At 38.8% G+C, this 15432-nt stretch overlaps 1 protein-coding gene across 1 annotated transcript in view; it reads left to right on the plus strand.

Moving 5' to 3' along the window:
- The first annotated feature begins 3817 nt into the window (after positions 1-3817).
- LOC140235136 (neuronal membrane glycoprotein M6-a-like) overlaps positions 3818-15432 on the plus strand; it is a 116140-nt gene continuing 104525 nt past the window's right edge. The window contains exon 1 of the mRNA XM_072315174.1: positions 3818-3932. Coding sequence (XP_072171275.1) covers positions 3926-3932 — 7 coding nt within the window. The 5' untranslated portion in view covers positions 3818-3925. The remainder of the gene's footprint in view (positions 3933-15432) is intronic.

Below are 15432 nucleotides of genomic sequence, written 5' to 3' on the forward strand. Positions count from 1 at the left end.
GTCAATGATAAAGAATAATTAAAAGAATGTGTTCAGGCCTATATCATGGTCTCGTTTTGAATATCGTGACCCCATCAACTTGTGCTTTGTAACCATTCTCCAGTTGAGTTCATATGCCCACAGACAGATTATATATATATATATATATATATATATATATATATATATATATATATATATATACACGTGTATATATATATATATATATATATATATATATATATTATTATTATTATTATTATTATTATTATTATTATTATTATCCTCATTATTATTATTATTATTATATGGTTTTATATAATATATATATATATATATATATATATATATATATATATATATATATATATGTTGTTGTTGTTATTTTAAAGATCGAAAGAAGAGAGAGAGAGAGAAATGGCGCCCTATACAAATAATTTGCCCCAGACAGCACTTATAACATAAAACAAACATTATAGATCTTAATATATATATATATATATATATATATACGCGCGTGTGTGTTTTTGTATGTACATATAAGATATGTACTGTACACATATGCGTGTCCATTTTTCCATTTGTAGATATTATACAAATCTCTCAAAAAACAAACTATTTAGCATGAATTGTGAATACATGAAGTGTGTGGATGTGTAATTATACCAAATGTATCTAAGCTCTTTTGCCATTAGCCTCCCCTTCCACTGCTTGAATAATAGCATATTGGGTTAAACTTTTGTGGTTATAACAATGGCCAAATTATTTCATATTACCAGGTAGCATTAAATGACGATGCCAAGGAAAAGAGTGAGTTTCTGGTGGACCCCAAAATGAAACGGACATAGTGCATTTCTTGAGGAACGTGATTTTCATCATGGAGTGAATTTACTGCAATAAGGTCGCGGAAATACTAAAGAATTACAGTCAACAGCCGAAAGGGAAAAACAATCCTTGTTGGACGGACTACACGTCCGAACTTTCTGCTTTGCTGCTTCTATCAGTTGCCGCTAGCTGGCGCTTGTCAAGATGCTGAGAGGAGCTCTGTCCAGTTTACTAACACCCGACCGATAAGATAATTCTCCTCAGACACACATCTTTGAAAATAATATTTCAAAAATTCAATGCCTTTCCTTTCTCATTTCAAAGTAACGTAACTTATTTCAGCTCAACTCTGAAATCTGCATGGGGAATTTCACTCACAAACACACCAAAATTTTGCTAACAGTGTATAATGAGAACGGTGGACCCTGTTTTCCCAAATTGCGTACTACTTGTAGTAGAATACCGCTATCAAAAGTGCGGAACAAGAAATCATGTTTGTCGCCCTCTATGCTACTGTCCTGTTCATGATTGTTTGTAGATAATGTATTATTATCTCTCACTCACATAACTCATAAAACATCTAGGAAGATCGAAGAATCTGCCGATATGTTTTGGTTTGGTTATTTTTTCTTTTCTATTTCGTCTGTTACTGTTGCTGTCCATTCGTTAAAAAGAATGGAGGTAAAATAAAGAAATTGTATATTCTCTCCGAAATCGGGATGATAATAATGACCTTTATTGGATTAACAGACTTTATGATACATTCAATTAAATTCAATTCAATTATGTCATTCTCATTTTTTCTAACAAAACATAACACAAGGTAAATCAGAAAATCCGTCATAAGCATATATACAGTATAGAGTGCGAAGGATAAACGATATACAACAAACTTATAGAAATAAATCATGTATACATACGGGAAAATACAAAGTTATGTTTTGAGGAGAAAAAAAAAGAGAACTGAGAAGTCCACTACATGAAATAATATCGCCTGCCACTGGTTCTCTTGATTTAGGGAACTTACTTTACAAGGCCCTTTTGACTTTATTCAAGTTCTCTTTTTTTTTCATTTTCACAGTTATATGTAAATGACTCATTATCTTTTTGTTCTGTATTGTAAAATTCAATACTGTTGTATTGTTTTATCAGAAAATGAGATGAATATAAACGAATTGAATTGAATTGAATTGAATTTTAAAAAGATGTCTGAAATGTGACGGACACGATCTAGGGCACCAAAGATATACACATTCTAGCGTCAAGATAACTCCAAGGGCGGCGATACGTTTTCCAAGGTGAGCGGCCGACCTTATGGGAGCAGGGACTTCGATTCGTTTTGGATGATGGGGGGAGGGGGAGGACATTTTGCTGCTACATTTTCTGGTGCCACTTCCAGGGTTGATCAACTGATAAACGAAAAAAAAGGCTTAGTATTATTGACAAGCAGCGAAAAAAAAAGTCTCACTCTATTTCCTGAAAAAAAAAAAAACAGGGGGGCACAAATTAAGACCCTATATCTTCTGCAAAAAAAAAAACAAAACAAAACAAAACAAAACAAACAAACAAACAAGTGGGGGCAAACCCCCCACCCGGGCCCTGAACTCTTTCTTGTATTGAAACAGGAAAAGATACTGTTATATCGCGGGCAATCAAAAGCTGCATCTTCACTAAAGATCCATGGTATTTCTTATCCTCATTCTTGTTATGAATACTTTCATCCATTTTGTTATTATCGTTATCATCATTATTATTATTGAAACTGTTGCTGTTGTCATTATCATCATCATCATCATTATCAATACCAATACCAATATCAATATCAATATCAATATCAATATCAATATCAATACCAATATCAATATCAATATCAATATCAATATCAATATCAATATCAATATCAATATCAATATCAATACCAATATCAATATCAATATCAATATCAAAATATTATCATTATCATTATCGTTATCATTATCATTATCATTGTTGTGAAAATGTGATACTTGTCACATTTTCAAATTGAGTACCCATTGATCAATTCATCGTTGGAAGTGCGAAACTTATCTTTCCTAACCCATACAATTTTCAGATAAAGCAGCCATCGACTGTCTAGAATAATCTGATGAAAGGACCGCTGAACTAATTGAAATAGACATGCTAGAGTGAAGTCAACAGATATAGTATCTTTTGTTGAGGATAACTCCATGAGACATCAGGCCTATGAATTTCAAGATCTGAATGAGTTAGCGGGAAACAATTAATGTAAATAGCAGAAAGCAAAACTACTTATGATTACAGGGACCTGTAATCATGCAATCTAAGTGGTGATTAAGGTCCCCTGATTTAATATAGTTTAGTGATAAGTGCTCTGCAAGTCACATAAATTGATTAATAAGTCGCATCGTGAAGAAGGAAAGTCTAGAACAACCGGGATCAGACCCTGAAAGTGATATTGGAGGGTTTGAGTGAACATTTAGGCTTGTCCTTATGGCTTCACTGCTAACAATAGCGAGGGATTTAAAGTGTTCTTTTAGAGGTCGTATCGATTTGTAGCAACGAGGGCCCAAGTAGTTACGGATGAATGTGCGTATTGTCACACGCAGCACATGTGGGTCGTCAAATACAAAATATACACACAGAGACGTACATGCGCCACACACTGATCAGGGCTGAACAGACCGCCACAACACAAGTCAGCTGCCTCAAAACACCACCTTATTCGCTCCAAGTTCGTGCGTGTGCTTGGCAGTGAGTGTGTTCACGCTCGGAGTGAAGAAGAGCGCAGATTTTTAGCTGCGAGAAACGTACGGCCTTTTTTTTCTGTCGTTCGCAGGCACGCCAGCACTCCTGCACAAGCCTGACGAGAAATCTCGCTGCGCGCATTTTAGCAGCTACGATCGTGTGCTTTCGTTTCTCCTGGACATAGCAGCCGCTGCCCTGTGTTAGGAAGATAGCCATCCTGTGATACACCTCTCCTTGGATAACTTAGCGTCACGTCGAGCCTACTTAGGAATTACTTTCTCCAGCTTTGGCTACCCTATTTACTGGAATATTCACATCACACTGTGACGGTGTTTAAAGGTCTTCTCCTTTTGACATCTGGTGATTGGATTCAGCCATGGCAGGTAAGCGACATACCTTCTTCTCTCTCCCTCTCTATTCCTACTCTTCCCCTCCCCCTCTCTCTCATCCAGTCTCCTAGCTTTCACATAGATTTCGTGTGGGCGTGTAACAGGTTGGATGTTGAAACATACAGATGGAGAAACTGTTCGCAAAACTAGCTGAGATGATTTCGTTGAAACACTGACAACCTCCGAAAACCATACGTTATCGAATAGCATGTCGTAGGTGACAGGCATGTTTGAATGCGGCAAAATAACATTCATACGAATGATCAAAACTGGCTTCGTTAGAGGCTCCCCAGCCAGTTCATCTTCTTCTATGGTTGAGGAGGGAGGATCCGCGAGGATGCTGATTTGGTTGTTGGATGCAAGGATGGATGCTGCAGCTTGGTTTGTTGTTGGGATGGAATATTTGATGCCATGGGCGCGTCTCTCGCGTGAATAATGTAGCAGGTCTCTTTCTGCATAGCAACAAGCATCGCTCGCTTGACCTGGGAATCATTAGGAGATGGATAGAGACGTTTTACTTCCCCTCTCAGCTCTCTCTTACTTTCTTCTCTCTCCATCTCTCCCTCTATCTCTCCCCTGTCCCTCCCACTCTCTATAGCTCTCTGTCTATCTTTGTCTCTCTCTTTTTCTGCCTCTATTCCCATTATTGTAGATATAAGTTTTTGCTTCCTTTTCTTTTTGTGAAAGAAATGATGATGTTATACAGATGTCAATATTTCGCAGTTACACACCTATCTCTTTTCTTCTATTAGAGAATAGTATTATTATGTGAAGTTTTTGTTGTACTTTGCTCTGCTAATGTATGTACACTGTGTGTGTGTATGTGTGTGTGTGTGCAATATATATCTGTGTGTGTTTACGGTTAATAATGGTAACAGATGTTATTATTGAATTGCAAATATTTGAGTTTATCTTTTGGTAGCATTTAAACTAACATGAGTGTGTTACGCTTAGATGAACTTCATTCAGCTCATCACAATTGTCAATTTTTTTAGGATTTAAGTCACCTTCTCTTTAATTTGATTTCTTTTCGTGTATGCGCTCCCATGATTTTTTTTCTTGGAATCTAGGCGAAATGTAATTAACGATACATTCCAGACTCCCACTCTTCCCCGTGAGCGATTATATCCTATATTTGGGAGTAATTATATGAATATGAGGCGTTAGTGAATAATTATCGTCAAAGGGCGCGTAGCTGCGGTAGATCCCTGTTATGATGTAAAGTTTCACAGTGGCTGAAGTGACTACATAGCACGCCAGTTATTTTTAGTATCTGGGTAGAATCTTCCAAAAAATGCCGGCAAAAAGAACCTTGCTGTCTCAGTGCGCTGAGATAATGATAATGATCGTCCGTTGAGGATTTTATCGTATAGCAACCACCCAGTTGCACCATAGCAACCATCACACTGGATGATCCTGCCGTATCACCTACACTTTATCTCTTGAAGAATTATAAACTTCACTTTGTTGCAATGCGGCGCCACTGGCATTGGTCAATGTTGGTTGACGAATACTTTTAGGCCTATTTTGTAGATTTCTGCTGTTGAATGATTATAGTGGTAATAATCGCGGAAATGGTAATGAGTCAATTGGTCAGACCATTTGTCACTTGTTTACACTGTATGAATCAATGTGCGCTATGACCTGCCAATAACCTCGATATTCCTCTCAAATGGCAACAGCACAGGGCTGCAATCTGAAGAACGAGTGATTAACACTGTAGGATTCAGTAGGGCTTATGTGTTTTTGAAAATATGCTACAGTGCAAGAAGTTCACCTTACGCCATATTTCACGGAAGACAGTGTCATATTTACTCAAGAACCCACGCAGAGGCCCATCGTAAAAATACGATTTAGTCGAGGAGCTTTCGAACGATGGGCAAGGTCTATGTTGTTCATTTTGAGCAGTGGCTATAGCCGTGATTGTGAAGTTAACAGGTTGGCTGACTGGGGGTAATACTTATTGTCGCCTAATAAAGAGAGGACATGGTTATGGAGGGTGGATCGTCAAGCCGGAAAAGGAGTAGAGCAAAGTACAGATATTTACAGAGAGATTAAAGGTAGTTATCCTCGCTTTAAAACGGGCAAGACCGGAAGGAATTTCAACAACAACAAATAAGACAGACAAAATGAGCCCTTTGTTGCCGGAATGTGGCTAGTACGTTACAACTCGTTCAATTTTTGGTTGTCACCCCAGGTAACCCTACTAAAGATTTAAAAAGTCTCGCGGCAGCATAATGTTGCACGGTTGGGAAAGAATACAAAAGTTCCAGTTTCATCACACCCCCCCCCTTCCATCATAACCAGAGCAAATACGACGAATTGGATGGCACATATTTATATTATTTGCCCAAGGCTTTGTCCTTTGTCGTTGTTGAGACAGACTTTTATCATGTGTCATACGCGTTATGGCGATCCCATGATCGAGTGGCATTTTCCACATTGTCTGATAAACAAAACGCATGATTCTGAATGTGCCTCAGACAAGAAGAAAACACTTACACCTTCTTTTCATGCTTTCATTACTTGAAGATTAGCCCTTGGAGCGAGGGTGTCGCTTATGGGTATTTACTGAAGCGAATGGTGCCTTTACAATCACATACGCCGAGTCCTGACTAATGTGAAATTAGCGGAAAGCCGCAATGTAAACGCTACACTTAACGATTTAATTTTTGTCCGTGTTTTTTTTCTTGTCACATGTTATTGTGTTTTCGTCTATGGCTTAAAGGACTTGTCGGTTGATGGGGGGGAGGGGAATTAACATTTTACACGATCCAAAACATGCCTCAAATCTAATCAAGTATGCTATTGTGGCATTTTGGACACGTACAATGTCATAATCGTAACTGCAAATGGCAAGCTATACTTGGCGTTAAAGCAAGCAAAATTTCCCTGTCGCCCACGTAGCCCGCCCCTTGCCCATATCACCAAACGGAATGATTGAACGTACAGTTTTGCCCCAAAAAGTCACGTTGACTGAATTTGAACAATTGCTGGTTATGTGCGATTATTATGAAGCACAGGCGTGGATAAATTGAAACTGACGTTGAGAGAGATGTATTTTTATCGAGGCATAATGAATAAAAAGGTCATCTCGAGCTACGCATTGATTCGTTCAGAATGGGGCCAGGTAAACAGTTTGTTTCAGATTGTTCGATAACCAGCGGACTTCCCTAATCTATTCGAGATGAACATTTTCGGTTGAAAAACTTCACGTCAAGGCCACGACCACTTTCGTGGGATGTACACAGGAAACGTGATTACTGTCGAAAAGAAAGCCACGGTGTCATTGACAATCATATTGCTATACATTAGATTACACTGTGTATTGTATGCAGCACGTTTGATATGTTGCTACATGGTATCATTACGCCTTCTTTGTCGGACCGTGTGCAAGCAGCCTCTTGGAAACTGTAGGATTGCCTAGATATTCGACGCACTGTTTTCACATTGTTGTGATATTAATCCTCACCCCCTATCTCTAACACCCTCAGATGAAAACGATTGGGGTGTTCATTATTTTTTTTTTCTTCATAATTGTTATTGATTCCATTTCTTACTAACATATGATATTTGCGTGTAGCAAAACTGAAACATGGCAACGTAATAGGTATTAGTCGCATCCCACTTATATCATTATAAACGAAAGTATGAGTATTGCTTTTAGATGCATACAGTCGTCTATTGGTATGAAGACAGCTATAAAGGATGCAACATTGGCAACAAACGCTCATAACACACCGACACACACTATCCGTAGCTCTCTATACATTGAACCATAACACAAACGCGGGTTATTGTACGCACGACAAAAATCATCTCATAATCAAATAGCAATTCTCCTGTTTGCGCGAACGCGGGAACAATAATATCAGCCATTCCTTTTCTCGTACTAGGTCTATAGAACATACACTGTAGATTGACTTTGCTATCAGACCAAAACAAAACAGTGCGACAGCTCCCCTGCGCTGCATTATGACTGACATTACATCAGATCCAAGTATAATTGAATTGTTGTTTGATTCAAACTGATCTGTTTGAGCCGCAGGAAAGTAGATCGCTGATGTATGTTGGAGCAGTGCAAAGTTCACGATGAATTACTTTTGAAATTCATGTTACATAACTGTGCATGTACTTACACATTTCCACACACTCTGCGATGGAAGTTATCATAGTAATGTCTGTGAGTAATGGTAATTGCAAGGAGGTACACTCGTCTAGGACCTCCTTGGTAATCGTAAGCACCCCTGTACAGTAAGACCCCTCGCTAGGATCCTCTTCTCTTGATGTCCACGCCCCTCCCCCCCCCCTCCCCAACCACCGTCCTTCCCACCATTGCACGCATTCCTTTCATCAGCCAAGATCGAAGCCAGTTGTCTGTTTCGCTATTCACTGCTAATTGTCTCGCGAGACAAAAGCTCGTCAAGCGCGAAGGCTCGGGCAAGATGGATGGGTGAAAAGCCGTGTCGTGTGCTGACGAAGGCTGTGGAGGGGAATCCCGCGATATTATGGCAAAAAGAGGATATATATAAATATAGTTGGATAAATAGAGAGATATAGATAGATAGATAAATAGATAGATAGATAGATAGATAGATAGATAGATAGATAGATAGATAGATAGATAGAAAGATAGAGATATAGAAATATAGAAATATAGAAAATATAGAAGTGTAGATGGATAGATAGATAGCTACATAGAGTGATAGATAGATCGACAGCCAGATAGATAGATAGATGCCAAATAGATATGTAAATATAACATATATATGGATATAATAGGCAGAAAGATAGAAGTATAATAGATAGATTGATAGATAGATAGACAGATAGATAGATAGATAGAAGGACAAACAGACGATAAATGGTAGATAAATCATATGCCTTTACTGTGCATATATATGGGAATATATAGGTATATAGATATGGGAAACGGAAAGATGCTGTAGATATAAATAGGGACAGGTCCCTTGACAAAAGGTAACTGAAGATCCTAACTCTGCCCCTTTCACCATGTTTACATCCAACCTCATTCTATTTTAAGTATGCTCCTTGTGTATATTCACCAAAACCTCTTTACATTACAGTAGATGGTGTATTCATCTTTGGAAGTATTATATGGAAACGATTATATCACGTAAACTAGCCGGTCGTGATAACAAATCTATCCTACATGGAATATGTACTTTGATATCATGCACGGAACTTTCGGTCAGAGAATGATATGAAAATAGAACTCCCTATGTTCCTCGTACAGATTGAAGGCATAAGCAGCCATTTGATGTTGTTGTGTGTGCTTGTCCAGCAATTGTGCTTGTCCAGCAATTGAAAGATCGTTGCCCGCAATACCATGCGTTTTTGGTTTTCTGGTATTTCTTTTGAAAACCAACGCTGCGGACACGGAATAATATACAGTGTCATTTTATTAATTTCTGGTTCAGTGGCTCTATATAGTGTATAATCGACAGGTAACCTTAAAAGTGCATTGCCTTTGCGATGAATTGTACTGAATGATGATGATTCCCCTGGACATGGAGACCTACACGGTAATACGTTGTCCTAGATTCATACAATCTTCCCAAAGAAAGGGGGATGGGGTATGTAGCTTTCTTGTAGACGTTTTAACAGCTATAGCTTCGCAAAAAAAAAAAAAAAAAAATCAAAAATGGGAATATTGTTCGCTCATTTAACCTGAAATAACTCGTGATTCACTCCTTTCCCTTCGTGTGCAAAGGAATGTTAACTTCTCTGAATGCATCGAAATGTAATATGATGACCTGTGGGACACTATATACCATACAATATATTGGCGGTTGCGTTCAAAAGAAGATCGAAACTAAAGGGTGTTTAAAATTCCATTTTCAATGCCATGAAACTTAGTGTAGATGTAGAAAACATATCAAAGTTTATATTTCTGAAAAAAAAAAAATCGACCCCGCCTAGGAGGGAATTTGCACGTGCCACTTTTGCCTGAAACCGTTGTCGCGGGTCACATAGGCTTATTACAAAATATGAAACAATTACTGGAAGGTTAGATTAATTCGTTATGCCTAAATCAAGGACAAATTCCTGTAAAATTCTCTACATACTATCATTAAAACAGTAAACTCGGGTAAGTTATTTTTAACACAAGACAAAGATCAACGATAAAAGATTGATGACAGAGAGATCCTACCTTTAAAGGGACTAAGTTCTTAGAAGTGTTAGGCATGCAAACAAAGATTGACCATAGATCTATCGTCTGCGGTTTGTTGTCCTTTGTGTGTATGTGCGCGTGTTGTGTTTGTGTTGTGTGTTTGGTGTATTGATCGTTGCTCCAGGGGCGTATGGACGAAGCCACATCCATTGCACGGAGAGGATGCTCTCTGTCTTCTCCAAACTCAGATTAAAATTTCCTATTTTTGGATATCACATTGCTCTCGTGTGTGACTTTGACGCCGATCTTGTATTGCTGTTTTTATGAAGTCACTGGTTGTGAGTGTATCGTACCTTTGTAACCCGTATGTAGTGTGCTGTGAGTGCCGATTGGCACAATAAACCCTATAGGATTGTACACACTTTCTAAGGGTTAAGCACAAGCCACATTTACATATCCATCACTGTATAAAAACGCGTCGTGGCAGTCATTATTATCTTACTGAAATCTTTGCAATAATCAGTGATAGGGAATACCAATGCGTGCGATTTCGTAACCATCCCTTAAAAATCCCACATTGTATTTCCTGATAGGATATAATGCAATGTCTTCGGAAACACTGAGTCGTGTCGAAAACTCCATTTTTTTTTTATTTTTATTATTGACCTCGGCTTGAAGAAAAATTGCCTTTCTACCAGTCCTTTGTACTGTTGTATGAACTACTGCCTCAGAAATCTATTTGTACCGGAGTACCATGTGTTACACACAGCATAGTGATCAAACCTATTCTTGTATCGTTTTATTTGTACTAAGAAAATGAAAGCCTCCCAGTTGGTATTGCCATGCGCCAGTGATTCTATAAAACAAATAGGGCCTACCATGTTGGTGGGGCGTGTATTTCAATCATTCATCTGTCCTGTTTGACTACTAGATATTATTCATGCAAGAAGGTGATACACTTAGCAACTTCTGTAATATGTATTTGGTTGGTTACCCATGTATGAAAAGAACACGTAAACACCAGAATTATATTACAGGTCCTGCTCCAAAGTTACCAACATGGCTGTGAGTATGTGGGACTATGTACTGTAATGCCACTGTGTATGTATATTGTACCAGGGAGGTGGTCACCTCCCTGATTGTACAGTGTTTTATAGAGACTGCTTTTTATTTCCACCTGTCTCCGAGTTGCGGGTAGTCTGGAGTACATATTAGTCCTCTGTGTCATATCATAATTGTCAAGATCATGACATGGCAAGTTTATGTAACGATAGATACGTCATCATTAGGCCTACAAGATTTTACGAGACGACAACTTCTTTCGAGACCATGTGACAGCGAGACAATCTTACACGCTTTCCACCCTGGACACCGTCTCAAAATGCTACTGAATTTGTGGGCAAAAAAAAAAAAAAGAAAAAAAAAGTTCCAACATAAATGGTAGTCAGTGAGTTACTAATGTCGAAGCCAGCGATGATTCTTGTAATAGGATGATACTGGTAATAGGAAGTCTGCATTCGCTATGCGATGCTACATTTGAAAACATGGAGCTACTTATTGCTGTAGCTCCGTCATGTCCATGCATGGTTAGAATTATGCGACCGGGATCTAATAAAGTATTGCATTCAGCGCAAGAATGGCATTTCGTGTGAACTTCCCTCACGATAGAATTTGATGTATAATGTTAGTTCGAACAACACGAAACAGGGCAAAGCTTCTGCAGGAGACAAACTAAAAAAAAAAAAAAAAAGAAGGTAACAAGTAACACAGTCAACAAGATGTTTTTCTCTCTCTCTTTCTGCCCGTCCTTTCATATCCCCCAACATTGTTAGATAATAGAATATACTGCGAGATATTATAGCACGAAAGGGAAGATCCTGCCCGTTAAACCTTGCTTTCTTCCCAGCGCGACTGACAATGTCACACATCTCACTGAATGACGTGAGATTTCATCAGCATGAACAAGTCTTGACAACCATCATCGCACTCCACATAATCACTCACATTTCGAGTTCATAATGTATGTTGCGTTCCCTGTGTCTGAGAAGAATAGCTTATAGGAGTGGATTAGAAGGGGCGCAGCGCTTTTGTATAAAGTGGTAATCGTTCTGATGTATTATAGCAGCTTGCTGTATTGTTACTGTATCTGAGGAAAAGTCTGATGACCTTTACCAACTTGCATGGCTGAACGCCGCCTAAAGGTGTATACGCTGTTAAATGGGAGGTGGATAGGCATTAGATAATTTGGAAAGAACATTCACAAGGGAGGTAAACACGGTAATTACTATCGATTTTAAAGGTCTAAATGTGTAATGGAGTACAATCAGATGACTAAACAGTATCTCGGATTTCTATCGTGATATAGTATATTATTCAGACTTAGAGTGAAATTTCAGTGCAGTTGAAGGTTAGTCTCCAACGAAGGAGTAAAACCTTTCTCAGCAGAATAATGAAAATCTGATCGTAATCGGATTAAGATTAGCTAGTTATGACATTTCGAAGTTTGGATGATATAATATTTGTCAGGAAACACTTCTGGAACAGTCAATAATATTGAATAAATATGAATAGTCAAATAGTGAAGTGATCATGTCATCTCTTAACAACTTACTATATAGTTTGTACACACATTTTGACATTTCGCATTTTTCAATACAATGTAATTACGTTTGATAAAATGTTACTCTTTCTTATCAGACTAACTTATAACTGAACTGGAATTCCTCTGTGAAGAACAGCTACTGCAGATTGGACACACCAGGCAGTCAAAATGATTCCCTTCACTCCACACTTGAGCTTTACAAGATGTACACAACAAGGGAAGTCCTTAAAACATTCTTGCACAGCTATACCACTTACTGTCAATACTCTCGTATAGTATCACATTACAAGAGTCAAGCCAAATGCTTAGCAGACGAGGCAATTCCATCAAAATATCTAAATCTTTCGTAAAAAAAGAAGAAGATAGAACTCCGGAAAAAAACAAAACAAAACAAAACAAAACTCGAGATTGTGCTTCTCTCGCATGTTGTAATCAAGGCATGTACATGGTAAACAACCATCTTATCAGCTATAAAAGTCAAGGATGTCCCATTTTAGACATCGTTAAGTTTTTCTTGAAATCCAGGACGACAGAAAGCACCCATCCCTTTCCCTTAAACATGTTTTGATGTCCTGAATCGCAGATGGCATGTTCACAGACTCCCCAAAGGACCAAGCCACGAGACAAGCCCAATTTGACCTATTTATACCAAACCGAGACTGGGAGGGGTCAGATGAGTATCTCCTTCGTGACAGAGTTCGAAAACGTTATCTTCTCCTCTTTATATAGTGCGCGCAAGATTACATTTAACTCGCAGGAAAGCAACACCACATACAAAAAAGCAACACCAGTAGCGGCCACAAGTTGCAATCATTAATGAGACCTTAGCGACAGTAGCAACAATGGCAACCAGTGAAATCTCAAGTGAAACCGGACTACTGGGTTTGACGCTGCCATTCAATGCGCTTTGCAATACGATACACATGCTCGCTCAATAAAATTTGGATTGCACATGCACAGTAATGATACAGATCTCGGCTTCGGTATAACCTTCTCCGCTTCAAGTATAGAAATATTGTCAAACAGGTGTATTATTGCCATCTTTCAAATCATCTCTCCGATTCGCCATGAAATACGACCACCTGGGAGCGTTTCCTGAGGTGATAAATCATGTCATCGTTATACGGCTCTCCATCGAAGCCAAACGTGTATTGGTGATAGCCCCCTGCCCTCGCCCTCGAGCAGGATGAGTGAAATGTCTCTACCATGGCAGTTCGCAACCGCCATAATCGCTGGGTAACTTACCTTTTCAGGCTATTGGACCATACCCTTATTCACCTGCGTGTGACGGTGATTTGTAACGATTTGAAGAGGGCACTTTAGAGAAGATTAAGCTTGACTGGGGGCAACAAGAGGTTCAATATAAATGGCTGCAAGCAGTCAAAAAGGCCATGTCAGTTATAAAAAGAGGGTATTGTAGCTCACTCTGGTCATAGGCCCCATTTTCAGGTATCACTGTTTACAGAATCTTTGTGCCTGCTAACCCAGTGGAGGGAAATAATTCCGTTCTCCAGTGTTGGTCCTCCTCGCTGCGGAAATATTATTCAGCGCTGAATTTGTTCGCCGGTCATCTTGCTTCGTGAAATTTTGGGGAAACTTCACGCATTTCTGAGGGTCAAAGTTCACTGTGCTATATACGTTGTATTAAAAATGAAATGTTGATACAATTTCTCTGTCTAAGATTTGGTTTTAGTTGTCTGAGATTTTTGCCAGTTGTCTCAGGATTTAGGATCGTATGTGTTTGTGCTCGTGGTTTTCTACTTCAGAAAGCTGTTACATCATGGTTCCTTGCTTGGACATTAACCAGGTAATCCAACGACAAAGAAGCTACCAAAGTGAAAGGATTTGACTACACTGTAACAGAACACGGAAGATGAGCTAAGCCAAGTCATACGAAGAAAACGGACACAGAAAGATGTCCATGCACCCACAGAGGCACATATTACATTTCTGATTAACTCCTTTCCAATAAAAAGGAATAAAAGGTGGCTGCTAGTTATCGAACATGTTCAATACATGATACATGTCCAGAATCTGTGGGAAACTGAAGGATGACCAATTTTTATACTTCCGGGGATGTGACAGTGAAATAACAACCTTTGTCTCCCACTCATAGCAACGATCTCCCATAAGACACATACAGTATATACAATTTTATGCCAACAGTGCGTGCAAGCCAAGGAAAGTAAGGCTAATTTGCAACACGCATTCTGATCTACTGCCAACCCATAATAGAGCATACAAACACGACAATTACCATGACAATTATCTTCTCAAACTCGACTGGAAGTGGACGCATCCGCTGGTAGTTCCAAAAAGAAGAAGAAAAAAAAAGGATAAAAAAAAAGAAAACTCGCTTCCTGACACGTAAAGTGTTTGCCTCTCTTGTGGATACATGCATGCCTTAACACACAAGTATGGTCACTATACACGCTAAGAAAAAATAGGTTCAATTTTGCACCTTTACCAGTGTCACACTGCAAGCATCATTATGGGTGCAACTTTGCACCGTTCAGACCAGGAAGGTGCAAGGTTACACCCTTAAAGGTGCCCCCAGTGTGACAATTTAAGTGCAAAGGTGAACCTTTTTTCTTTAGATTGTAGTTCCCTGGCTTCACGTAGTGTAGAAATGGGTCTGGTGCAGTTACTTGCGTATTTTAAGGGAGATAATACCGCAGTGGCAAATTAGAGATAAACACATTCGAGATGTGTATGGCATGTGAATAAGAAAATGTCTTCACCCAATCATGAGATGC

This window comes from Diadema setosum, chromosome 11 (genome assembly GCF_964275005.1).
Source record: "Diadema setosum chromosome 11, eeDiaSeto1, whole genome shotgun sequence".
Lineage (NCBI taxonomy): Eukaryota > Metazoa > Echinodermata > Echinoidea > Diadematoida > Diadematidae > Diadema > Diadema setosum.